Source organism: Diabrotica virgifera, chromosome 2 (assembly GCF_917563875.1).
Source record: "Diabrotica virgifera virgifera chromosome 2, PGI_DIABVI_V3a".
Lineage (NCBI taxonomy): Eukaryota > Metazoa > Arthropoda > Insecta > Coleoptera > Chrysomelidae > Diabrotica > Diabrotica virgifera.
The window spans coordinates 264,259,811-264,285,889 of NC_065444.1; the positions used below are offsets into that span (position 1 = coordinate 264,259,811).

Consider the following 26,079-nt stretch of genomic DNA (forward strand, 5'->3'; position numbering starts at 1 on the left):
AGAGGAAGTCAATAGAAAGAATATACCACGATTAGTAAGTCAATAACATATCGAGTTAGTACAAATTTTATATTTTAGTATTACTTATTAATATATATGTATTATTAATATTATTTATAATTTAAAATATTAAAGTCAGAATTTGGTATTAGTTTTTTGAAAGTAAATTAAATGTAAGACCAAATACTTACTGTCATCGTTGCATTTGGTTGTCTTTTTAAAGACAGAGCACATGCTATGATTTTTTGTGACGAATTTTCTTGAGTTGGGATTGATTTCATGTAATCGAATGAACTAACTTTTAGTAAAGTCGTCCCAGGAACGCAACTCATAAATATTGGCGATATCATTTTAAAGTCTTCTACTTTAAAATGTATAATATAAATCTGAATTGCCAATATAAATGAGTCAGATTAAATAAATTATTAGAAGAATTTTTTACTTAGCAACAACATTTTTGTTTATTTTAGTAGTATGTATGTATTTTGTATTTTGACAACGAAACCCGATTTGGGCTTGGAAACGTTAATAAAATCATTTTTTTAGTAAAATTGTGGCTTATTTCCCATTATAAGTAATTTATTATAAAAATGCCACAAGAAAATAGCTTCAGTACCCCAAATAGGTCCTAATGACTTTAATGGAGGTCCTACAGGCAAACCTGCAGCATAGTAAGGTAGTTTTGCAATAAGGTGATTCGAATTCGTCTTGATACAATATCCCTTGGTATAGCACTGCTAAATAAAAGCTATATTAGGTGTAGAGGGAGGACTTTATATATAGCAGATATACCGAAGTTTCGAGAACTTATGCTGTATATGATATTTTCAGCAAATTTTTTCCTTCACTGGGATATTAGCAGAATCATACCAAATAACGCCTTTCATGTTCTCTTGCAGATCCGTTATGCGATTGTGTATAACTTTTAAAAAAGTTTTCAATGTATATAAGCAACTATTTACACAGCATTTAAATAAAAATAATCACGTATCAATCTGATCAACTAACTGAAATAATTATTTCTTTCTTGAAGTAATTCTAGAAATTCTTAATAGTTTATGCGTGGCTGTGGCTGCCTCTGCTTGAAATCAGTAATTCAAATGATCTATTGTGCTTGCAATCATGTCCAGAAGTTATCCAATCCAATGTTTACTTGATTGATTATTTCATTAAAATCAAGTTACGGAATTAGGAAATAAACAAAGCAAAAAAATGAAGGACGGTCATCTTTTTTATGGTTGTATGTATTAATAAAAGTCTCGTAATGCAAGAAATATTTTTAAAATAGTGTTGAACACTAGATGAAGCCATTAGTTAAAAACAAAGTTATATGACGGTCGATAAAAGTTAAAGGAAGTTGACAGTTGTAAATAATTAAATATCTTGCATTAAAGTGTAATTTTTTTCTTAGGGTTCAGAAGAAACTGAAGAGGAGCTCTATAATGTATTTATTTTCTTATTATGCCGTTACCTATAGAATCTCTATAGGTAATCATCATCATCATCGCACAGCCAAATTTGTCCACTGTCGGACATAGGCCTCCTCAAGATGTCTCCACCTTTCTCTGTGCAGCTGTAATACAGTTTGTCGCTATTCTTTTAATGTCGTCGGTCCCTTATATGTACTTATATAATATACCTTATATACTTATATATACTACTTATATATACCTTATATATACCGGTCTACTTATATATACCTTATCTATGGTCGGTCCATCTGGTAGGTGGTCTTCCACGACTTCGCTTATCTACCTTTGGCCGCCACTCTAAAATCTTCTTTATCCATCTGTTGTAACGACGTGTCCTGACCATTTCCACTTCAACTTCGTAATGCGTTTTATGATGTCTTCCACCCAGTTCTTTGCCGTAACTGATCATTTCGTATTCTGCCTCTCAAAGTTAGGCCAAGCATAGATCTTTAAATTTTTCGTTTTGCTACTTGTAATTTTCTTATTGATGTTTTAGTCAATGTTAGTATTTCAGCTCCATAAGTAAGCACCGGAAGTACGCACTGGTTAAATGCTTTTCTTTTTGGCTTAATTGGGATGTTTTCCTTGAACACGTCTCTTAGTTTGCCATACGCTGCCCATCCTAAAGTTATTCTTCTATATAAATCGCATGTTTGGTTGTCTCTACTTATTTGTATTTCGTGTATTATTTGTCAACTGTTTCGATATGGCAGTTTTCTAGTTTCAATGGTCCACTAGGTACTAAATTGGTCATCATTTTAGCTTTTCCAAAGTTTATTTCCAAGCCTACTTTTTGAGAAACTCGTTGTAGTTCTTGCAGCATTTCGTGGGCTTCCTTTAAGTCGTCGGTTATTAGAACTATGTCATCTGCAAATCGTAGGTGGTTCAGCCTTTCGCCATCGACATTCAAACCTCTGCTTTCCCATTCTAATATCTGGAATGCATGCTGCATTACGGAATTGAATAGTTTTGGTGACATGTCTGCTTGTCTAACTCCCCTTTTTAGTTTTATTTTTTGAGTTTGGGTATGGAGGTTTATTGCTGTTGTGGCATTTGCATATATATGTTGAATAATGTTGGAATATCGGTAGTCGATTCTACAATCTCTCAAAGCTCTTAAGATGGCTACCATCTCGATAGTGTCAAAGGCTTTTTTGTAGTCAACAAATACTAGAACTAGCGGCCGGTTATACTCCACAGTTTTGCGGACCGGAGTTGGCCCGCGGGCCGTACTTTGCCCATCACTGCTATAGATAATGCCATGAGAAAAAACGCTGCATCCTAGTGAGATAGACACGCAAGACTACGTAGAATTAAAATTTGCGCCAAATTTTCCCGCTTTTTTTCTTCAGTTTACCGCCTTTCTTAACACTAACGGAAGATCTTTATAAACAATCCTTGTAAAAAAAATAAAATCGTTACATTTCAGTAACGAATTCTGAAAACCAGATTTGAAAACATCTGCAAAACAAGTTTATTAGCACACCCACCTGTTGGATATGCTGGTCGGTTAAAGTTTCTCAAAATACATAATTTAAGTCTAATACCTTTGTAGTCACGACCAATATTTGCGGTAAATTCAAGGACATTCGATTATATACAAAGGTTGTATTAAAGATGGTAAAATTCAGAGATTTACTTTTGCATCTATGTTTTGTACTTTTTTCCAATCCTTAAGGCCGATTCAGAATTAAGAATTTTGTACATACACTATTAGGCGCTCAGGTCACGTCCGCCCATGATCAAGGCAAGAAGTTTGTTATACCTACTACACCCATACCTCGCTATACTGCCGCTCTGTATACGGCATTTCGCTATAGCTATAACGGCCCTGTTCAATTACGGCACGGTTTCGATTTACGGCCTAAAATGTTTCGCTATAACGGCTCCATGTTGTCATTCTCGAGCAAACGCAATCTCGATGCACACTCGTTTCTAAGAAAATACACTTGTTTATACATAATTTGAAAATAAAATGAGATGAGGCCCATCTAAGGAATATCTTAGCATGTTAAAGGGAATTATAGAAAAAGGTGGTAATAAACCGAACAAGTGTTTAACGTAGACAAAACAGGACTTTGTTGGAAGCAAATGCCTGATTGCACGTACATTTCAAAAACCGAAAAATCTGCGCCTGGTTATAAATGGCCTAATGAACGATTAACTTTGCTACTTAGTGCAAATGCCACATGATTTTAAGCTAAAACCACCTAATTTGTCCAAAAATCCAAGGCCTATTACAGGACTAAATAAAAAAAAATCATTTACCCGTTATAATATAACCATTACCCCATTATAGAACCTTGGAGTTTGTAGATTATTTTTGGTTTTTGGAATATTATTATTTTACATATATGTACTATTGTGTTTTCAATTTTATCAATCAAAGGCAAAATAAAAATTAAATTAAATTTTTTTTTAAATAACGCGGGCACATAAATTTGATACACCCTGTATATTGAGCTGTAAATATTTATTAGAATTTAGTTTGGATGTAAGTGGATTTCTCTTTTTAATGAGCTTTCCGATGAACCATTAAAGACTTTTGTGAATAATTAAAGTGAAAAGGACGATGTATTTAGATTTAAAATGAAAATAGATTGTTTATGACGAGAACTATAGAATCCACAGGTAGATGTAATTATCACTTTCTGGGAAAGTGGTTTAAAAAGAAAGTTTGGAATTTTAATATCTTTGTTCAACACGAGTAAATGTTGTAGAGTTTCCCCGAAAGTAATTAGGATGGTCGGAATAATTTTGAAAATGACTGTTTGTTTGTCGAATGGAAAAGTCGATGTTTCTGATTCTTGGCAACTTGGAAGGGGAAAAGTGGATTGAATGATTGAGTGAGTTTGAAAAAGAAGGCATTATGTTTTTGGCATCGCTGAGGAGCAGTTCGACGTTTTCGTGGATAGATAGTTAGCAAGTACCAGTGGCTGTTTGATAGTGGAGAATAGTGTTGAAAAGTGGAACGAGAGACAGATCAAATTGAGACGAAATACCTCTTTGATTCTGTATTATTGTGAGAAGGAGAGCAGAGAATTTTTGGAGTTTTGTTTGAATCGAGTACGTGTCAAAAGAGGCTTGTTGGAGAATTGGTGCTGGTATGCTGATAGTTTTGAAGCTGGAGAACGGAGAGGGCTTTAATGAGTAGCCTTTAACATAGTCAACGAGGGAGAGCTGTTTTGGGTCACGAGAAGACATCAGAGTGAGTGAAGCAAAAGGTCAGTCAATTTATGTGAAAGAGATTTTTATGTTCGGAAACTAAATTTTTGAGTAAAAAGCATGTGAATTAAAATTCCAATATTTCAAAAAGTAAATAGTAAATATAGGTAATCTTGCGAATACATAAATTTGTTTTGTTTAGTTTGTTTTACCAAAGTCATCGGGAACAAACCGATAAATTGTTTTTTTTTTAACTATAATAAATTTAAGTGGTAAAAATTTCATTCGGACATCTATGTCCACAGGTTTTAGATTTGATAGATTTTAGAGTATTGATTTTGATAAATAAAAGACAATTCTGTATTTTTATTTTAATATTTTGCTTTATTTCTTTTCCCTATTTTATCCCGATTAGGATCAACTAAGAGATACTGAACCCACGAGAGAAGATAAGTATAACGTGAAATAATTTGGATTTTTTTTAAATAGTATAAAAAGGCACCCTGAGATTTTTTTATTCATTTTTTATGTATGATTTGCGACAATTAAATAATTAATCAAATAAATAATAATTAATATAAAATTAATAAGAAGCAGATCATAACAGTACATATACCAGTCTATGTGCTTTCTGTATGTATTTTTGATTTAAATAAAATAAACAGATAAAATGCATTTTTAACGACAAACCATGTAACATATATTTAACAAATTTTGAACCGATCACATTAAATTTTTATGAATTTGTATTAGAATAATTGATTCGTTATACGGCATTTCGCTTTGCGGCCATGTTTCGTGGAATGTATCTAGGCCGTAAAGCGAGGTATGGGTTCAATTTAACGGGAGTCAGAAAAAAAACACGGTTCTTTGCATACATTTTGTGTAACATGTTTAAAGATTTTTCAAATAGTGATTTGGCTATCATTGCTTTATGTTTGAATGAATAAGAGCATCATTCGATCAATAAACGGCTAAGAATATGGATGCACAATATTTTAAAAACAAAGAAAGCTGAAAGGGAGTTTTTTACTCTTTATAAAGGTCTATGACCAATACTATCTGTGTGCCCCCTGGTATCTCAGTTTTGCAATATCTTGAAAGATGGTAAAGGTGATCATAGTGGTTTAAGATTAAAAGGGATATAGGGGAACAATTAGAAAAACAGATTGGTAATTTAAGAACTTTTCTTTCTTGTCTAAAGCAGTAAAAGGATATTTCTTTTTCATCGCTTTTCTTGTAGATAGCATTTTTTAAATTTATTAAGGAATCAAATCGAAGATAGTGTAGCTACTTTCAAAATGGAATCTACAATTAACAACAAAATTATCAGCAAAGTTTACATGGCATACTAATTATATTCTTAAACTGGGAAAAACCTATAAAAACAATAACATAAATTTCATCAGATAACTAGCGAACTCATTACCAACATATCAATCGAAACGACATAATATATGACTATAGCTACAGAGCGAACGAAATGCAAACTCATAGTTAACACCAAAACTAGAGAAGAAGTAAACTAGAACTAGAACAGCTTTAGTGGTAATGATGCTGCAAAAGATACATAGTTCAACAGATACATAGGAACATAGGCTAAATTAGATAGATGCTTAGAATATACAAGACATGCATTACACCTACTATGGCATACATATGAAATAGAAACAAAAAACACGATAATGAAACCAAAATTGTGCTTAGAAGACAAAGACTCTTTGCTCTTTAACACTGCGTAAGTTTATAGATGTTGTAGCAAGTAGCTATACACTTCAATAATTTCATCTATAATATTATTATTTAAGGGATGCACAGATTTTTTATAGATTATGAAATGATAGACATAAAATGACATAAAATTATTCAAAGTAAGAGAGAGACCTGGGATCGAAAGTGCCAAGAAATCGAAGCACACATAGGAGGACGAAAATGCAGTGAATCATGGAAATTTCTGAACAAGATCAAGAATAACGAAACACGCAACGACAAACTACAATTAATACCAACAGATAAATGGGTTCAACATTATAAGAACTTATTAACTGAACAAAGGCCCGAATACTCACAACCAACAGAGACGGAAATACAAATTGTAGGGGAAGAAATAAACATAAACAGTGTAGCAGTTAAAAATGCAATTAAACAACTAAAAAATGGAAGGTCTCCTGGTCCAGGTGGGATCAATGCCGAACTACTGAAAAATGGAACTAAAAAACTTTTCGAATCTCTGGCATATGTACCTATTTACAAAGTACATCAATAAAAAGGACAATAAACTAAAATGTAGCAATTATCGGGGAATATCAGTAACAAATACAATAAGCAGAGTATGTATATACAAAAATTTTAAGAGAACTGATTGAACAAAAATACTCAGGATACGAAGAAGAAGAAGAACAATGCGGGTTTAGAGCTGGAAGGTCCTGTACGGATAATGTATTTTCGTTAAAACAAATCATCGAAAAAAATTAGAACGGAATAAGCCAATACACCTAGTTTTTATAGATTTGCAAAAAGCATATGACAGTATACCGATACCGAAATTATGGGAAGTACTGCAAAACTCCAACATTAACTTTACTCTCATAAAAGCTGTCCAAAATTTATACAGTGACATGAAATCTGCAGTAAAATTAGGAAACAAAATAACATATTTGTTTACAGTCAACAAAGGTCTACGACAAGGATGTTGCATATCACCGACTCTGTTTAAGATTTATGTCGCCAAAGCCCTTACAATATGGAAAAGAAAATGCAGTGGAATGGGCATCCAAATCGACGACAACACCTGCCTGTACACCCTTCAGTTTGCAGACGATCAGATAATATGTACAAACGATAAAGAAGATTTGGAATACATGACTCGCAAATTGAAGGAAGAATACAAAAAATGGGGATTGCAGATGAATGTAGAAAAAACACAATATTTATGCCTGGTGAGGATTCAACTGATATGATATTGGACAATAATCAGAAAATAACTAGCTGTGATAAATGTAAGTATTTGGGCATTAATTTCAACAAGGAAGGTACTGACGATGCAGAAATTAAGAGCAGAATAAATAAAGCAAGAACGGTAATTAAATCATTGAACGGAGTTTTGTGAGTACCGAGATAGGGAAACAAAGAAAAATGAGAATATACAACACCATGATTAAGAGCACATTGGTATACGCTATACGGATCCGAAACATGGAGAATAAAGGAACACCAAAAACGAAAAATAGAAGCTACTGAGATGGACGCCCTAAGAAGAGCAAGTAGAACATCTAGATTGGACCGGGTTAGAAATGAGGAAGTAAAGCGAAGAATGAATTTACAGGAAACGGTTGTAGAATGCATTGAGAAGAAACAATTAACGTGGTACGGACATGTTCAGAGAATGGGGGAGGAAAGACTGCCAAAGAAAATTATGAAATGGATACCTACAGAAGACAGGAAAAGAGGAAGGCAAAGAACGACATGGATACAAGGAGTAAGACGATCAATGAGTGTACGAGGATTAGAAGATGAAAACTGCAATGATAGAAGATATTGGCAACAAGGAATCGGACAACGTCGGAGGACGTTTTGAACCCGAATTTCTATACAGGGTGTCCCGAAAAGAATGGTCATAAATTATACCACACATTCTGGGGTCAAAAATAGTTCGATTGAACCTAACTTACCTTAGTACAAATGTGCTCACAAAAAAAGTTACAGCCCTTTGAAGTTACAAAATGAAAATCGATTTTTTTCAATATATCGAAAACTATTAGAGATTTTTTATTGAAAATGGACATGTATAATTCTTATGTCAGGAACATCTTAAAACAAAATTATAGTGAAATTTGTCCACCCCATAAAAAATTTATGGGGATTTTGTTCCCTTAAACCCCCCCAAACTTTTGTGTACGTTCCAATTAATTCATTATTGTGGTACCATTAGTTAAACACAACGTTTTTAAAACTTTTTTGCCTCTTAGTATTTTTTCGATAAGCCAGTTTTTATTGAGATGCGGCTTCTTTTTCAATATATTTACGTAAAAAATTTATGGGGGTTTTGTTACTTTAAACCCCCCTAATGTTTGTGTACGTTCCAATTAAACTATTATTGTGGTACCATTAGTTAAACACAGTGTTTTTAAAACTTTTGTCTCTTAGTCTTTTGTTCATAAGTCACCTTTTATCGAGATGTAGCTTCTTTTTCAAAATATACCTAAAAATGTAAATTATAAATAAATTTTCAGATTATTAACAGATCTCTATAACCGTACTTAACCATATACAAATATGTGGTGGATTCGACAAATATTCAAAATATCTCGATAAACACTGGCTTATCGAAAAAGTACTAAGAGGCAAAAAGGTTTTAAAAATAATGTGTTTAACTTATAGTGCCACAATAATAATTTAATTGGAACGTACACAAAAGTTTGGGGGGGTTTAAGGGAACAAAACCCCCATAAAATTTGTATGGGGTGCACAAATTTTACTTAATTTTTTTTTAAGATATTGCTGTCGTAAAAATGCCACATGTCAATTTTCAATAAAAAATCTCTGAGAGTTTTCGATATATGAAAAAAAATCGATTTTCATTTTGTAACTTCAAAGGGCTGTAACTTTTTTTGTGTGCACTATTGTATATAGGTAAGTGAGGTTCAATCAACCTATTTTTGACCCCAGAATCTGTGGTATAATTGATGACCAATCTTTTCGGGACACCCTGTATATATGAAATAATCTTGACCTTTGGTCATTTATGCCTGGTTGCACCAACATATGTAATGCTCTAACTATAAGCTGAGCTGGGCTAAGCTGAAGTTTAAGATTTGTTGGTGCACATTTAAAAATTTCATATTATATGGTTTGGGATTAAATATACACTGTGTCCGTAAGGTATGGAACAAATTCTTTTTTAGCTAAACAGAGCATTTTAAGAAATAATCCTGAAACACGTCGATTTTTGATTTTAATTTACCGTATTTTAAAATAATATTCTACTATACAGGGTGAATTACTTTCGAGTAATGACGTCACCGTCATTTTTTTTAAATGGAGCACCCCCATTTTGTCTCAATTTTCGGATTACTCTAGCCGAGCTGATTCCAAACATGTATCACATGTTGATTCAAATTGCTACGGGGTGGACAAAAATACAATAGCTTTGTGTGTGTTCATAAAGTAACGCGTTAGTTAAATTAACAATATTATCAAAAATACTTATTGTATTTTTGATATTTTAATTAATTTTTAATTTTAATTAATTTTTGATATTGTTTAATTTAATATTTTAATTTAATATCAAAAATTAATTAAAATTTAATATTATGAGCAGACAAAAAACTATTGTATTTTGTCCACCCTGTACCAATTGGAATCAACATGTGATACATTTTTGGAATCAGCTCAGCTAGAGTAATCCGAAAATTGAGACAAAATGGGGGTGTTCCATTAAAAAAAAATGACGGTGACGTCATTACTCGAAAGTAATTCACCCTGTATATTAGAATATTATTTTAAAATACGGTAAATTAAAATCAAAAATCGACCTGTTTCAGGATTATTTCTTAAAATGCTCTGTTCACTCAAAAAAATTTAGTTCGTAATATTGATTAACAGTGATTATTGAATAGTATTTCGTTGTCACAACAATTTAGTTTGTTGTTTCAACGAACTTTTAGACATTGACGAATGTATTTGGTTATTGTCACAATGATTGAATAATCATTGTGAGAATAACTAGAGTACATTAATCAATAACACTCAATTTATTCAGCCAATAACTTAGTTTCGTGTATTTAATAAATACTGTTAATTGTGGCAACAACTCACGTTCTTGATTTCGTAGATGACAAGCAATTACCTTGGTTTATCGTGACAACGTACAGATTTCATTAAAACAATGTACAAATGTTGTTAATATAGAGTAATATATGATTATTGAATAGATGTACACTGATTGTTGTGCCAACGAATGCATTAATTAATCTACTACTGCCTTTAATTCCCACAATCAATGCGTTAATTGTGACAATAATCGTGGTTGTTGAGACAATAAATGTTTTGCTTGACCATTTGAAATGTAACGGCTTTTCCTTGAAAGTGCCGAATAATAATTGCATTTTGTTTCCAAGTGTAGTCCGTAGTAGAAGGAAGATAAGGATAAGATATTACTTATTTTTTATATTTGAATAAAAGTAAGTTTTTTCTGATAAGGTAAATACGGGAGAACATTCTAATTAAAAATAAACTTGTCAGTGTCTTTTGTTTGTAAGTGTTTACTTTTAATATTGTCTTGTGATGTTATTTATAAGATGAACTGACAATAAATTTTCGAATCCTGAATGAAAAAAATAATTAGTATTTTTGAAAATTTAAACGCAGAATAAAATATTACAGTATTATCGAGGGTCTGACGTCCCTGAAAACTTCTATAATGATTATTTTAATAAGTCACAGGGGTGAAAAAGAGAAAATTTAGTATGATTTTTTTATTTCAAATATACTATTCAAAAGAAACTTTTTGTTTATTCTAAGGGACTTTCAGCCCTCAGTAATAATGTAGTCTTTTATTCTGAGGTTAAATTTTTCAAAAATACTTATTAGTTTTCTCAGGATTCCAAAAAAATGAATGCGTTTAAAAATAATTCGATCGAAATTTTGCCCCTACGCTTTCAAAAATGATTAAAGTGTTATACATTTTTGAAATCACCATTTCAAACACTTTTAAATGAGCTGTCACATGATGTACTTTCCCATTAAAAAAAATCAAAGTTACGCCTGTCACCTGAAGAGGAATCGTGTAAAGTTCGAAACATTGATGTTATAATATACTTTGATAATTTTAAAAATCGACCTGTCTGAGCGTTTTGCTTATGTGCTAAAAATGAATAAGTTAATAAGGGGGGGGGGGGAGTGTAACACTTATTCCAGTGCACTGTATAAGCGATATAATAATTATGAGAAATCAAACAGTGTAAAGTCCTAAAGGTTAAGGACAAAAAAGGGGATTTAAAAAATTATTATTAATCAATTATATGATACATTGGGCTAATGCATTCAGTAATTATTAATATAAAATACGTTCATAGTAGGAATGAACGAAACTGATTGTAAGAATGAATAGAATTGCTTGTAAGAATAACCGTATTTATTGTGCCAATGAACGGAATTAATTGTAACAATAAACGGAAATAATTGTAGAAATAAACGAAATACGTTAGGAGAAATAACACTGTTATTGGCACAACGAATTGTCTTCGTCGGTCAATTAACGACGTTGTTGTGTCAATAAATATTGTTCGTTGACTCAATGAACAGAGTTCGTAATATCAATAAAGTGAGATTATGGTATACATAATGAAAGTTCATTGTTTCAATAAATAGTGTTCGTTGACTCAATGAACTGAGTTCGTAATATCAATAAAGTGATATTATGGTATACATAATGAATGTTCGTCCATTCAATAAACGTAATACATTGGCTCAACTAACGAAAATAATGAATTGATTAACATCGCTTTGTTGTTCCAATAAAACCAAGAATTGGACAAATTTTAAGAATTGCGTTTGTTGTCTGAATTAACATTTTTATTGATATTACGTACCTTTTTCGTTGAGTGTTTAGCTAAAAAAGAATTTGTTTTATACTTTACGGACACAGTGTATAAATTTTAGTAAAACGTTCAAGAGGACAAGAAACTAAACATTATTCTTCTTCCTCCAATACTGCCTCGTTTGCATATCACAGGATTCTGATTTCTTTGTTTTATTTTCCGTGTCGTCTTCTTTTGATGACTTCATCCATGATTAATTGAAGAGTATAGATCTAAATGTGCCCCCTTGCCCCCAATATCTATATCTATAGGTTCCGTAAGTGATCCATCTATTCTAACTTCCATCTTCTATCTTCTTTTGGTAGATGTTTTCAATAGTTTTGATGGTACCAAAGGGAATTCTCTATTATACAAAAGATAATGCATATCTTTGAATTTAAATCTTACTCTATCGTATGCTTTCTTCAAGTGGATCAGACATAGAAATGCTGCTTTATGATCTCTCTCTTATACTAAAGGTTTCTAGGTAAATTGTTTTATGACGAATACTGCATTTGTAAGTACAAATACAGTAGGAAAAATGAAAGAATACTTATGAACGAATAATTATTATTACATGTACTTGCGCTGGCCAATTTTCTTTGTGACACGGTGACAGGAAAATACAGCGTGTTTTATATGTTCGTTCATGGGTATTCTTTCATTTTTCGGACTCTATGTATGTATTTGTAGTGCGAAAAACTTTTTGTTCATCTGCTAAACTTATCATCTATTTATCATTTCTCTATTCCATCTCCATTCTTCTGGTATGTCATTGTTTTATAATCTTGTTAATAATGAATTCCCTTATTGTTCCGTCATGCCTGCTTCACAATATTTTAGCAGTTCATTTGTCATTCAGTTAGTATTAGTATTTATATTTAACGCGTAAATAAAATACTTATCTTATTATTTCTTTCCTAAAGCAAAGAGACACTTATTTGTTTATGTAGAACACTGTTTGCATTGACTTTTCCAAGTAATCGAAGATCTGTCCTAAATATCAGGCAACGCCTGTCTCTTGGATTATTTATCATATATTACCATTGTCTTAGTAAAACGACAACAACTTTTGAATATTTATCGCTAACGAAAAATAAAAACAATAACGTTTTATATACATTATGTATGGAGCATTTCAATGCGAATTACAATAAGTGTATTATTACTGTACTTCTGAAATTTAAGGAAACGGCAAGTGTACAATTGACATTAACATTAAGGCCCGATTGTTCAATTGGAGATTATCTTCAGATTAAAAATAATCTTCAATTAAACGTAATATTGCGTTGTTCAATGCAAGTGTAACACTTAACCATCTGTTAACCAGAGATTATCTTAATCGCCCAAAAACGAAGGATTAACAGTATTAACTAGAGATTTGTAACCTTATTTTCTGGCTTTAAATTAAATATTGTCAAGAAAATTCCAGATTAAAACAACCATAGGTATTGCACTATAATATATTGTGTTGTTATTGCTACTTTTAAATCCTAGATAAGATTTAAAATAATCTATTATAATTTAGTGTCTACATATAATTATGGCTATTGCTAATAGTGGTGTCTTTGATTTTGAAGATGAATATATCACAGAAGACGAAGAGTTCTTAGCTGTTGTTAATATAATTTTTTCCTCTACGAAAAAATCCTGTTTTTCGAGTAAAAGAAAACCATTTTCATAAGTGGTCAGATAATGATTTTTTGAATAGATTTCGTGTACCAAAGGAAACAGTTTTTTTGATTGTTGATCGTATAAGAGACAGGCTCATCCTACAAATAGGTAAACTATTTATAATAGTTAATTAGAAATATATAAAATTACCGGCCAAACCCGATTTCAGGACAAACTTGTTTGGCCTATTGGGCTATTTTTCCCAGATTTTAAATTTCTCGTAATTTGTAACTGCATCACTTTCTTATTCTCGAGAATATGTTTATATTTTTTAACAAAAGATATTAATAGTTCTTCTTCGTCAGCCGTAAAGCTAGTAGTTCTCTTTCTTTTATTATTTTTATTCCATTTTTTGAAATTTAAATTTAAAACACGAAAATAATCACTGACATGGGGGCCTCGCTGCGTCAAAAGTTATGAACACCATCGTTTATACCACAGAACAATTTTTCGGTACAATTTTCATGATAAAGTTTGTTCCAAACCGTTAATTAATAACTGGCAACATTGTCACTGCTTCAGTATTTGGGTTTAATAAATCCGAATGTTAACCTGCATTGAACAACTTAATTAGAAATAATATTCGAATTAAATTTAATCATGGTTTACTTAATCCATGAGTTAACCATTGATTGAACAACTGGCCCTAAAAATAAGAGCTAAATGTATTATTTTTTCCACTACATCCTTTTCTGGGTGGGCATGTTTTCGACGCTTAGTACCTGAGGGTCTTAAAAGTACCCGTGTTTTGGACGCTGCCAGAAAGTAAAGTTAGGACCAAAGGGTCTTCCTCTTTTGGGTCTTTTAAATTTAGCGTCCAAATCATGCACATCCAACGGGTTGTATAAATTCCACTGATGTAGAGTAAGAGGTAGAATAGGATTTATTCGGTGAGACATTCTGTATAGTAACATCTGATGACATATTGATAATTTATTTACGGTACTACCGAAACTAATTACTCTCGTTTCCCGCAAAAAATAAACTGGTAATTTGTTTGTAATCCATAAACCTGTGTCTATTTACAATAACTCATGTACTAGACAGGAATATAAACTAATAGTGAATATGGAAATTTCAACGTTAGTAAGTAATCGTGGTAAAATTTTGCTCAAAGTGAACAGTTTTACTTTTTCTCAAGATAAAGCACTAAAATCGGGAGAAACGTATTGGAGGTGCGTAAAATGGTCGTGTAAAGCGAAGATATTCACGAAAGGGCCAGAAAAGTTAGTGATCCGAAGTAATCTAGAACATAATCACGAGTGTGATATGAAGACGCTTAATAGACAGATTGTGCGTAGCAGTGCCAAAAGGAAGGCTAAGGATAATTTGACCGAAAGGCCGTCCAAAATCATACATAGTGCGTTGAAAGAAAATGTAGATTGCTTGAGCCACATGACTGTTAAAGACGTTAATTTAATACGGGAATATAAATTGGCAGACAGTGAAATATCTAAATGGCTGAAATATATTTTTTGGGCTGCCATTTTTACCTCCCTCAGAAGTCGAAGAATCTTTCATATATGATTTTATGAATCGTTCCACTCGCGTTTTAATGATAATTTTTACCATGCTCATCCAAATATTTTCCATTTTATTGATGTTTTAAAAAATTTTCAAACTGAAACTTACATTAAAATTAATAGTGTCCATGAAAGTAATAGACTTAAAGATCCAAAGAGTAGAAAAAAAATTATGTTCGTTAGAGATAGGATACATGAGTATCAAACTAACTGTATCGATCGATACCATTTCGTAAAATGTATGTCGTATTTATTTCAAAGTGACAAATAAACCTTATCAAGCTTAATCTCTAGAATTTTATTATCTGACTTTCCATTTACATTTTAATTAGACCCAGCGTCCAAATCATGTATGCAGAAACAGGTAATTTTATTTTTCAGCGTCGAATTTTAAATTTAGCGTCCAAATCATGCACGCCCCCTTTTCTTCTTAGGGTGCCTATCCGTTTCGGATGTTGGCAATCGGCATGGCTATTCTAAGTTTGCTTGCTGCTATTCGGAATAGTCCGGTTGTATTCCCAAGTTTTGAAGCCAAGATATTCTTCTTCTCGCTATTCTTTTCTTTAAAAAAATATCTTGCCCCGAAGAACGAGTTGCAACAAGCCATATCTCTGTTCATTCCTCATAACATGTCCAAGATATTCTAGTTTGCGCTCTTTGATAGTGTTGATAATCTCGCATTATCAACCTCAACATTAGTCACATGATCCACCAACGAAATTCTTAAAATGCGTCTGTAACACCACATCTCGAATGCCTCGAGTTTTTTTAAAGAAGCTTCGGAAAGTGTCCAGGCCTCCACTCCTATAATAACGTAGAAAGTACATAGCATCTGACGATAGAGATTTTGGTTCCAAGTGGTAAATCGTTACTTCTGAAAAGACACTTCATCTTTAACAATGCTGATCTCGCTTTTCCTATGCGTTGTTTTATTTCATTAGAGTGGTACCATTGGCTGTTTATGTTGGTACCTAGGTATGTGTAGCTGTCCACCCTGCCACTTGGTTGTTGGTTAACCAAATGCCGTGTATTTAATATTTCGCACTTACTACCTACTACACTTTCACTACGTGCTGTATTTTAAAAGACTAGTTTTCCCAAGTTTCGTGAAGCCTTCTTTAAAAGATAGTAATACATATTTAGATTACTAATTCTGATTACAATATAGATTTTCAGCTATTGTTGCTATTGGATTTAGTCAAAACAAGTTGCCTATTGTAAATTTTGCAGCCTTGACATTGTGCTTCGTGAATGTAGATTACAATTTGGGAAAAATATGGCGTGTCACACTGCAACATTTACAGATCTATTATCTATTTATCATTCAAAGCGCCTCATCCAGGTTTATCCTTTTGATAACATTCAACTGCCTTGATAGTGGACAGGCTGGTTTTCATTATAACCTGACGCTCGTGGTGCCTTCACGAGTACTAGATAACTAGATATGCATAAATATCTTCTCTCTAGTCGATAACACCCAAATGTTTGTTTAGTCTAGACCAGTGGTTCCCAACCTTTTATATCTGGCGACCCACCTTCTGATGTTTTTTCATATTCGCGACCCATCCCTAACCCATGATGATATATATATATATGTTATCATCATCAACCCGTACTCGTCCACTGCTAGACATAGGTCTCCCTCAGCTCTTTCCATCTTTCTCTGTTTTGTGCGGCTTGCATATAGTTGCTGACAATACGCTTCAGATCGTCAGCACATCTGGTTGGTGGTCGTCCTCTGCTCCGTAGTGCTTCTTCTCGTGGCCTCCACTCGACAATACGTTTTGTCCATCGGTTGTCTGAGAATCTGGCGACGTGTCCTGCCCAATTCCACTTGAGCGACGCGATTCTTTCGACGGCGTCCGTTGATTTTGTTCTACGACGTATTTCTTCGTTTGGGATTCGGTGCCTCAGGGAGACACCCAACGTCTGGTGTTCCATAGCTCTCTGAGTTATGCGAATCTTGTTCACTACCTTTTTTGTGAGTGTTAATGTTTCCACTCCATAAGTGAGTACAGGCTATACACACTGGTCAAAGATTTTCCTTTTCAGGCAAACGGGTAAGTCCGATTTAAATACATAGCTCAGTTTACCAAACGCTACCCAGGCTAATCCTATGCGACGTGGGAGCTCGCACGTCTAGTTATCTTTTCCCAATCGAATTTCATGTCCCAAGTACTTAGAAGATGCAGTCTGCTCAATATCCATTCCATCAACAACAATATTACGATTTAGCACCAGATTAGTCATTATTTGCGTCTTGTTGATGTTAATCTTTAGTCCGACCTCCAAGGAAGCGTGATATAACTTGTTCAACATTATTATTGCATCATCATCCCTACGATCGGCTATAAGGACGAGGTCATCTGCGAATCTCAAATGACTGAGCTTCTCTCCATTTATATTGATACCATATTCGTTCAGATCTGCCTTCTTAAAAGTATGTTCTAAAAGGGTTGTGAACAGCTTTGGTGAGATGGTATCTCCTTGCCGTACTCCTCGCTGTATATAGAATTTATTAGTTTGTTGATCAGAGAGTCTTACGCTAGCCGTTGCATTGTGGTAGATATATTTTATCATGTTAGTCTAGCGATGGTCTCTTCGGCATTCTGTCAATGCTTTTAGCATTTTCTGTTGTGTTTATGATATCTAACGCTTTCTCGTAGCCCAGGAATATCAGTGCCAATGGTTTGTTCTATTCCGCCGACTTTTCTATCAAGTTTTTTTATTACCAGTAAGTGGTCGTTAGTGCTATATCCGGATCTAAATCCAGCTTGTTCTCTAGGCTGGTGTCTAACTTAGCCTCCAGTCTTTTTTTTAATATATGTACGATATTCATATTCATCTACTGTAAGAGCTACGCTGCGACCCACCTGAAATCCGCCCGCGACCCACTAGTGGGTCGCGACCCACCGGTTGGGAAACGCTGGTCTAGACTAACCAGTCACTGTTTATGTTGTCACAATATGTTTCGTCAATATTTTCCTAAATATAAATATGCAAAATATTAACTTTTTCCTTTCTTTTAGGTGAGTTCCCCGAAATCTCAATGCAAACAGTTGGATGCAGAAAGTATATTTCAGACAGTAAGTAGTTTTATCGATCTAATAATAGATATTAGTTCTTCTATAGATGTAACCTAAACATATTATACAACGAAAAGTTAAAGCAGGCCATTTAATGTTCCTTCATATGCAGGGGCGGATCCAGAAAATCGATTAGGGGGGCACATCATAGGGTACAAACTCAAGGAGTCTGTAATAAACCCCAATAAAATCTATTCTATCTAGTGTATTTTTGATCCGCCTGGGGGCCCGCCCCTGGATCCGCTACTGTTCATATACTCAACTTCGTGGTCGCCAAGTTCCTCTGCATTAGACAGGGCTGTGAAACATCGTCTGTCAAACAATAATTAAAACATCTAGGGAGTCTACAAAATTGTTTTGGTCGATTTTAAAAGTTTTTTGAGGTAGCGATGGAGGAGATATTGATGTTTTAGAAGATAGTAGGTTAGTTCACCGTTTTGCAAGCATATAACTGAATAAGAGTAGGTTTCGGTTCACTACAACGGAGTTTTTACATTAAACTGGATAAAACATTGATCCAACATTTCATTCTCAAATCAAATCGGCACTAATATGAGTGGAGAGCAGCAGGTGAAAGCAGCGCAAATCGGTCAAAGACGAAAATACCAGCTGGCGTGATTCTTGCTTCCGTAGTTTGTGCATCGGTCACTTTGAGAAAGGAAGAAGAAAAATATAGTATTACTTATATTGGTAAGGATGACCTGAGAAAACCAACGTGTTTTGGGAAAGACCAGACGGGAGCAGGTCTGTAGGATGGCCTAGAAAAAGGTGGAAAGATGCAGTCAGAGAGGTTCCGGAGAAACTGGAGTGAGACAATGGGAAATAGTGGCACAGAAAAACATGGAAGGCAATAGTAAATGCAGCAAAGACTCACGAAGAGTTGTATCGCCATTGTTGATGATGATCCGAAAAAAGGACAAAATTGGCTATTCATCAAGATCGTGTCAGGAGTCGATTGTAGCGGTTACGCTTTGATTAAATTAATTTGATTAAAATTGCATTGATAATACCCCTCAAGAAATTCAGTCAGTAAGCTCACCGCGGGCACGCCTATATTGAGAATTTATTCTCATTTTTAAGTGACGGAATTGAAGCAAGATTTTGGATGGAAATCAAATACCTATAAACATAAGGAAATCAAACGTCAGCTAATATTATTTACAAAACTATATAATCAAAAGTAAATATCTTTTTGGACTTCTCCACATAATAGAAATCGATTACCGGGGCGTGCCTGCTTTCTTTCAGTAAGTAATACATATATTTCTCATTTTTCCGTTGTAAAATTCAAGTATTATTTCTGTAGTTATTTCTGTAGTTATTAATTTTGATTAAGAAATAATTTAAATTTCAAAGTATAGCTCATATCCTTTAAATATTTGCAAAGAACATAATAGGGTCATGTTTTTTCTATTTTCAAACTTTAATTCCAATTTATTTCATGACCTATCATTAGGCTTTTTTTCATTTTTTATATGAGGTAATATATAAAAAGTTTTAACAGATATCAGGCAACCTTACGTCGTGTGCGTCATGCGCATGTCCATGTCATGTCTGCATTGAAATTTGCTCCAGAAACAGGTCTCATTTTCTTCCTTGTTTCAATCAGTTTATTATCTCGTCTATCTGTTTTTATATCTCTAAAGCCAATATTCAGTGTATTGAAGCTAGCCCGAATACTCACTTGAGATTTGGGGTCTCTCTGCCCCTTTAATTTGTTCGTCTGAGCTAAGCCACTCTTCATTTGTCTTAAATCTCTTCTCTTCTATTTCCCCCCTCTTTTGTCAGTTCTTTCTCTTCAAAATCTCAATACCCAGAGTATAGAGGTTTCAATTGGCCCCACGTTGGGCGCCATTAATCGAAAAATCCATTTCGCTCCACTTCAAAGAGGTTGATCGCGCGTGAGCAGAGAAATGTCGTTTTAAAATCGATCGCGGGCGTATCACAAGGAATTTCTTGAGTGGTATTATCAATGCAATTTTAACCAAATTAATTTAATCAAAGCGTAACCGCTACACGATTACAGCGATGAATAAAATATAATAAATAATACTTCGAATTGCTTCCTCACCAACCATATTCTTGATAAGGATCAATGCGGGACAGGCACTGTGATGGCAAACGCGAATCGTTCTATAAAACAGGCATCATAATCATCAATGGCTCTACAACCCATGGTGGGTATTGGCCTGTTCCAGAATCAGCTTCCATTCCTTCGTATCCTTCGTCTTGGTTTTCCAATTTCGCACTCCTAACACTCGCAAGTCGTCTTCCGCCTAGTCCTTAAATCGTGCTCTGCGCCTGCCTTTTCTCTCCATTCCGTCCGGTCTGTGGCTATAAATTTTTTTCGACGCTCCGCCTCATTCATTATCTCAAGTGGCCTAGCTACCGCAGCCTGTTTATTTTGATAGATCTATCAATACTAGCCGAGTATCTACCAATACTAGCTAGAGATCAAAAACCGAGTTAGACTGGCATGGGAGGCATTTCGAAAACTACGCTACATCCTTAAAAACAAAAGATATTCACAACATCTTAAGACCAAGGTATACAATCAATGCGTACTCCCTGTTCTCACTTACGGTTCCCAAACGTGGACGTTTACAAAAGCAAATATGGACAAGATCATAAAAACGCAAAGAGCAATGGAAAGGCAAATGTTGCACATAAGACTATTGGATAAAAAGAGAACTGAGTGGATAAGAGAGAAAACCAAAGTTAGGGATGTTAGAGAAGAAGTTGGAAAGTTGGAATGGAGATTTGCCGGACACACTATAAGACAAAAATAAGACCTATGGAACAAAATTCTCATAAATTGGAGACCGTGGGAATATAAACGAAGCAGAGGAAGGCCACAAATGAGATGGGCAGATAATGTCAAGAAGCACGTGAGCTCTAGGTGGATAACAGACAACCTTCTGCTACAGACATAGAAGAATGGAAAAGGATTGGGGAGGCCTATGTCCAAAGATGGACCGAATAAGGCTAATTAGAAAGATAGATAGACCAATACTAGCCACGCTATAAAGGTGGTAAAGCTCAAAATTATAGCGTCTACGCCATAATCTGTTTTCCTCCACGCCTTTATACATATGTCATAAAAATAGCATAGAATTATTAAATAAGCGTGGGAATCAGTATACCATTATTGAATCATCATTCATCATTGTCTTTGCCTTATCCCTATGCGGGGTCGGCTTCCCTAATTGCATTTCTCTACACAATTCTATCTTGGGTCATATCAATGTTAATCCCCTTTACCAACATGTACTGCCTTATCGTCTTTCCCCAGGTCTTCTTTGGTCTTCCTCTCCTACTCCTTCCAGGAATCTGCACTTCAGCTAATCTTCGTATTGGGTGATTAACGTCTCGACGTTGAACATGACCAAACCATCTTAACCTATGCTCTCTCATTTTGGCATCAATTGGTGCCACACCTAGACTTCCCCTAATATACTCATTTCTAATTTTATCCTTCTTTGTCACTCCACTCATCCATCTAAGCATTCTCATTTCCGCCACATGTATTCGTTGTTCCTCTTTCTTTTTCACTGCCCAACATTCAGTTCCGTACATCATAGCCGGTCTTATGGCTGTTTTATATAATTTTCCCTTCAGCTTCATTGGAATTTTTCTGTCACACAACACACCACTCGCTTCTTTCCACTTCATCCATCCAGCCCTAATTCTACTGCATGCATCTCCATCTATTTCTCCATTACTCTGTAATATCGATCCTAGGTACTTAAAACTATTGCTTTTCCCAATCATTTCACCATCCAAAGATATCATTTTATTTGTAGTAGCTCCATCTTTAAATGAACATTCCAAATACTCTGTTTTTGTTTTTTGTCCTACTAAGTTTTAAACCTTTTTCCTGTAGAGCTTGTCTCCACTGTTCCAGTTTTTGTTCTAACACGACATGTTCTTTCACTATTTCCTACTAACACGACGTCATCAGCATACATTAAGCACCATGGAATGTTACCCTGTAGTTTCGCTGTTATCTGGTCCAAAACTAATGAGAATAAATACGGACTAAGCACAGAGCCTTGGTACAATCCTACTTTCACATGAAATTTATCAGTCTCTCCCACACCTGTCCTAACACTAGTCATTACTCCCTCATACATATCCCTCACAATCTTTACATATTCACCAGGGACTCCTTTCTTATTGAGTGCCCACCACAGAATCTCTCGAGGAACTCTATCATATTCTTTCTCAAGATCAATGAATACCATATGAGCGTTTGTTTCTTTACTCCTGTATTTTTGCATCAACTGCCTTATAATGAATGAGACTTTATATTGATGTGTGATCTCTTTGCCAAAAATTGTTCTACATAATAGATTTATGTATGTGTTCACTGGTAAAAGTCATTCTTGTTGACAAGCAATTTGTTTTCTTTAATATAATCAATCATTTTATTAGTTACGAAATTGATTGTTGTCTAAACTTCAGAATCCACTTTATAATCAAATGTTGTTAAATAACTTTCTATTTTTCTTCTGCTTAATATCGCGCGTTTGCTAAAATTTTAGGTCAAGGATGAAAACTGGATTAATGCATCACGTTTCAAGATGTTATCATTTTAATGTTTTATTTGACAAAATTTGTTATACAAAAATGGTGCTAATCATAAAAAAAGATTAGTAATCTTAAGCATATAAAATAGAAATTAATATTGTCAACATACATTGCGTTTGTCTAAAAAAGGTAGAAAACCAAGGTTATCTAAAATCTAAAAGAATGAAATAATACTGTTATTGATGTGATATTTCTGACACGAGTAGTATTTTTTGTATTATTTAAAACTCAATTATAATAATAAATCTTGTTCTGAAGTTAATAAATACATATTAATATATAATATAATAAATCTATTTTAACTACTATGTTTATATGAGATTAAACCACAATTATTGGTGTAATGACAATTTCATTTTTAAATAACTAATGTTTGACGTTTAGATTTTCACTCCTGATATCATTCTCAAAAAAAATTATTTTAAAAAATTTTAGGAAGATGTATAAAACCAATCTTTTCAAAATTGACATACTTGGCGTATAGGTCTTGCAGGTCATAACATTGGACTTCTTCTTTTATTATTGCATTAAATTATTTTGTCATTTTCATATTAGCATTATATAATTTTTTCTATTCTCATACTTTAATATAGCAATTATGATTTCAATACCTGGGCCCAGAGCACGCCAAATAGAATTCTATGTTGCTGACGTCACAAAATAGAATTTTACTATTTTTAGACTGTAAAATGGAATTTTACACTTTTGTGACGTTACAAAAGTGACGTCACTAAAATAGAATTCTATTTGGCGTGCTCCCATACCAGTGGTCAAAATAGCCCTCATTATTATACAGATTTTCATTATGATACAGATTTTTAACCAATAATAGAATCGCGAGATGACTTTTTGTCTGGAATGTGCCACATGCGCAATGAGCAACGTCAAATCAAATGCATATAGATATTGAAAATCTAAATTCAAATTCATTTTAATAATAATTGTAAATATTATTCATTTATTTTAATAATTGTGGCTTTGATACATAGGGATATTGAAAATTTAACCTCAAATTCATTTTAATAATTGTAATATTCAAAATATAAATGTGTCGACAAAATAATTACTGTACATAAATAATTACAGGAACTAAAATTATATAGGGTGTCCCAACAGTAGCGGAACGGTCGAATATTTCTCGAAATAAACATCGTATCGCAAAACTGAAAAATACGTGTTCAATAATTTTCAAAAATCTATCGAATGATGCCAAACCCGACCTCCCACTCCACCCCCTAGAGGTGGGGTGGGGGGTAACTTTGAAATTTTTTAATAGAAACCCCTAGTTTTTATATCAGATTTGGATTCCTTGTGTAAAAGTAGGCAACTTTTATTCGAGATATTTTTTCGAATTATGGATAGATGTCATTATAATCGGAAAAAACTATTTATCGTAATTCCATAGGTAAATTATAGAAACGGTCTAATATCTAAATAGACTTCCAAATGAAAGACCAAAAAATATGTATTTAACATTTTTGAAAAACCTATCGAATAACGCTAAACATGACGCATGAAACTTGGGTGGGGTGGGGGGTAACTTTAAAATCTTAAATAGCAACCTCCATTTTTTATTGCAGATTTGGATTCGTCATGAAAAATTAAGCAACATTTATTCGAAACATTTTTTAGAATTGTTGATAGATGGCGCTAATAAATCGTCTTTTTCCAACTATAGCGCCATCTATCAACGATTCTAAAAAATGTTTCGAATAAGTGCTGCTTAATTTTTGCAAATCTGCAATAAAAAAATGGAGGTTGCTATTTAATATTTTAAAGTTACCCCTCACCATACCTCTAGACTCTAGGGGGTGGGGTGGAGGGTCATGTTTAGTGTTATTCGATAGGTTTTTGAAAATATTATACACGTAATTTTTGGATTTTCATTTGGAAGTGTATTTCTCGAGATATTATACCGTTTCTATAATTTACCTAGGGTACTCCGATAAATGGTTTTTTCCGATTATAGCGCCATCTATCCATAATTCGAAAAAATGTCTTGAATAAAATTTGCTTACTTTTACATAAGGAATCCAAATCTGAAATAAAAACTGGTGGTTTCTATTTAAGATTTTAAAGTTGCCCCCAACCCCACCTCCAGGGGGTAGAGTGGGGATCGTATTTAATGTCATTGGATAGATTTTTAAAAACTATTGAAAACGTGTTTTTCAATGTTTCGATCCGATGTTTATTCCGCGAAATATTTGACCGTTCCGCTACTTTTGGGACACCTTGTATAAAAAAACCTCTTTCTCAAGAATGCGGATTTAAAAGAAAACATTCCTTGATAAATACACATCCCACATAATCATTGCAGAGTTTTTTAATATGGCACAAAAAATATGTACATAACTACATACATAAACCACAATGTTATGCACCGTGACAGCATGGTTTTTAGAATAATACGTATTGATTTTTTCCACTTTTATGAAGTATCAGTTGGCTTCTTTTTTTTTATTTTATATGAATATTGAATATGAATTATTTAAGGTGTGTAATTAATTATTTGATTTTAATTGAATTCCAAATCTCCAAAATTCTCTCAGGGTGTTTCTTACATATTATACAGGGTGTTTTTTAAAGAATGGGCCATAGCTTAACCTCAGGTTCCTGAGGTTAAAATAGGCCGAATTAAGCTAACTTACCTTAGTACAAAGTTTATAATAACCGAGATACAGGGTGTCAAAATTAAACTTTTTTTTTTATTTATTATTGAATATTTCCTGACAGGTATGAGATAACAACATGAAATTTGGTATGTGGGGTTTTTTGGGTCGCGAAAACTAAATTCCCTACCAAAAATTATGTATTGCCCAGAGGGCGCCACATACGCCTTTCAGCACTCATTTATTACGTTCAATTTTTTTATCCCTCACTCTGTATAATTTTGACATTAAAATTTTTATTCTCCTATTAGTTTTACTTAAAAAAGGTGTACTTTTTCATCTCCCTAAACTCAACCGTTTTCGAGATAAACGCATTTTAA

The 26,079-nt window shown here is 33.6% G+C and overlaps 1 protein-coding gene across 8 annotated transcripts in view; it reads left to right on the forward strand.

Moving 5' to 3' along the window:
• The window catches only part of LOC126880616 (NAD(+) hydrolase sarm1), a 496,620-nt gene that overhangs the window by 294,134 nt on the left and 176,407 nt on the right, over positions 1 to 26,079 (forward strand). For 4 of the 8 annotated variants that reach the window (XR_007696654.1, XM_050644609.1, XM_050644613.1 and 1 more), the window contains exon 4: positions 18,444 to 18,500. The exons of the other annotated variants lie outside the window; for them this stretch is intronic. Coding sequence is in view for 3 of the 4 variants with exons in the window: in XM_050644609.1 (XP_050500566.1) it covers positions 18,444 to 18,500 (57 nt within the window). In the remaining variant the exon portion in view is untranslated. The remainder of the gene's footprint in view (positions 1 to 18,443; positions 18,501 to 26,079) is intronic. 8 annotated transcript variants of the gene reach the window in all.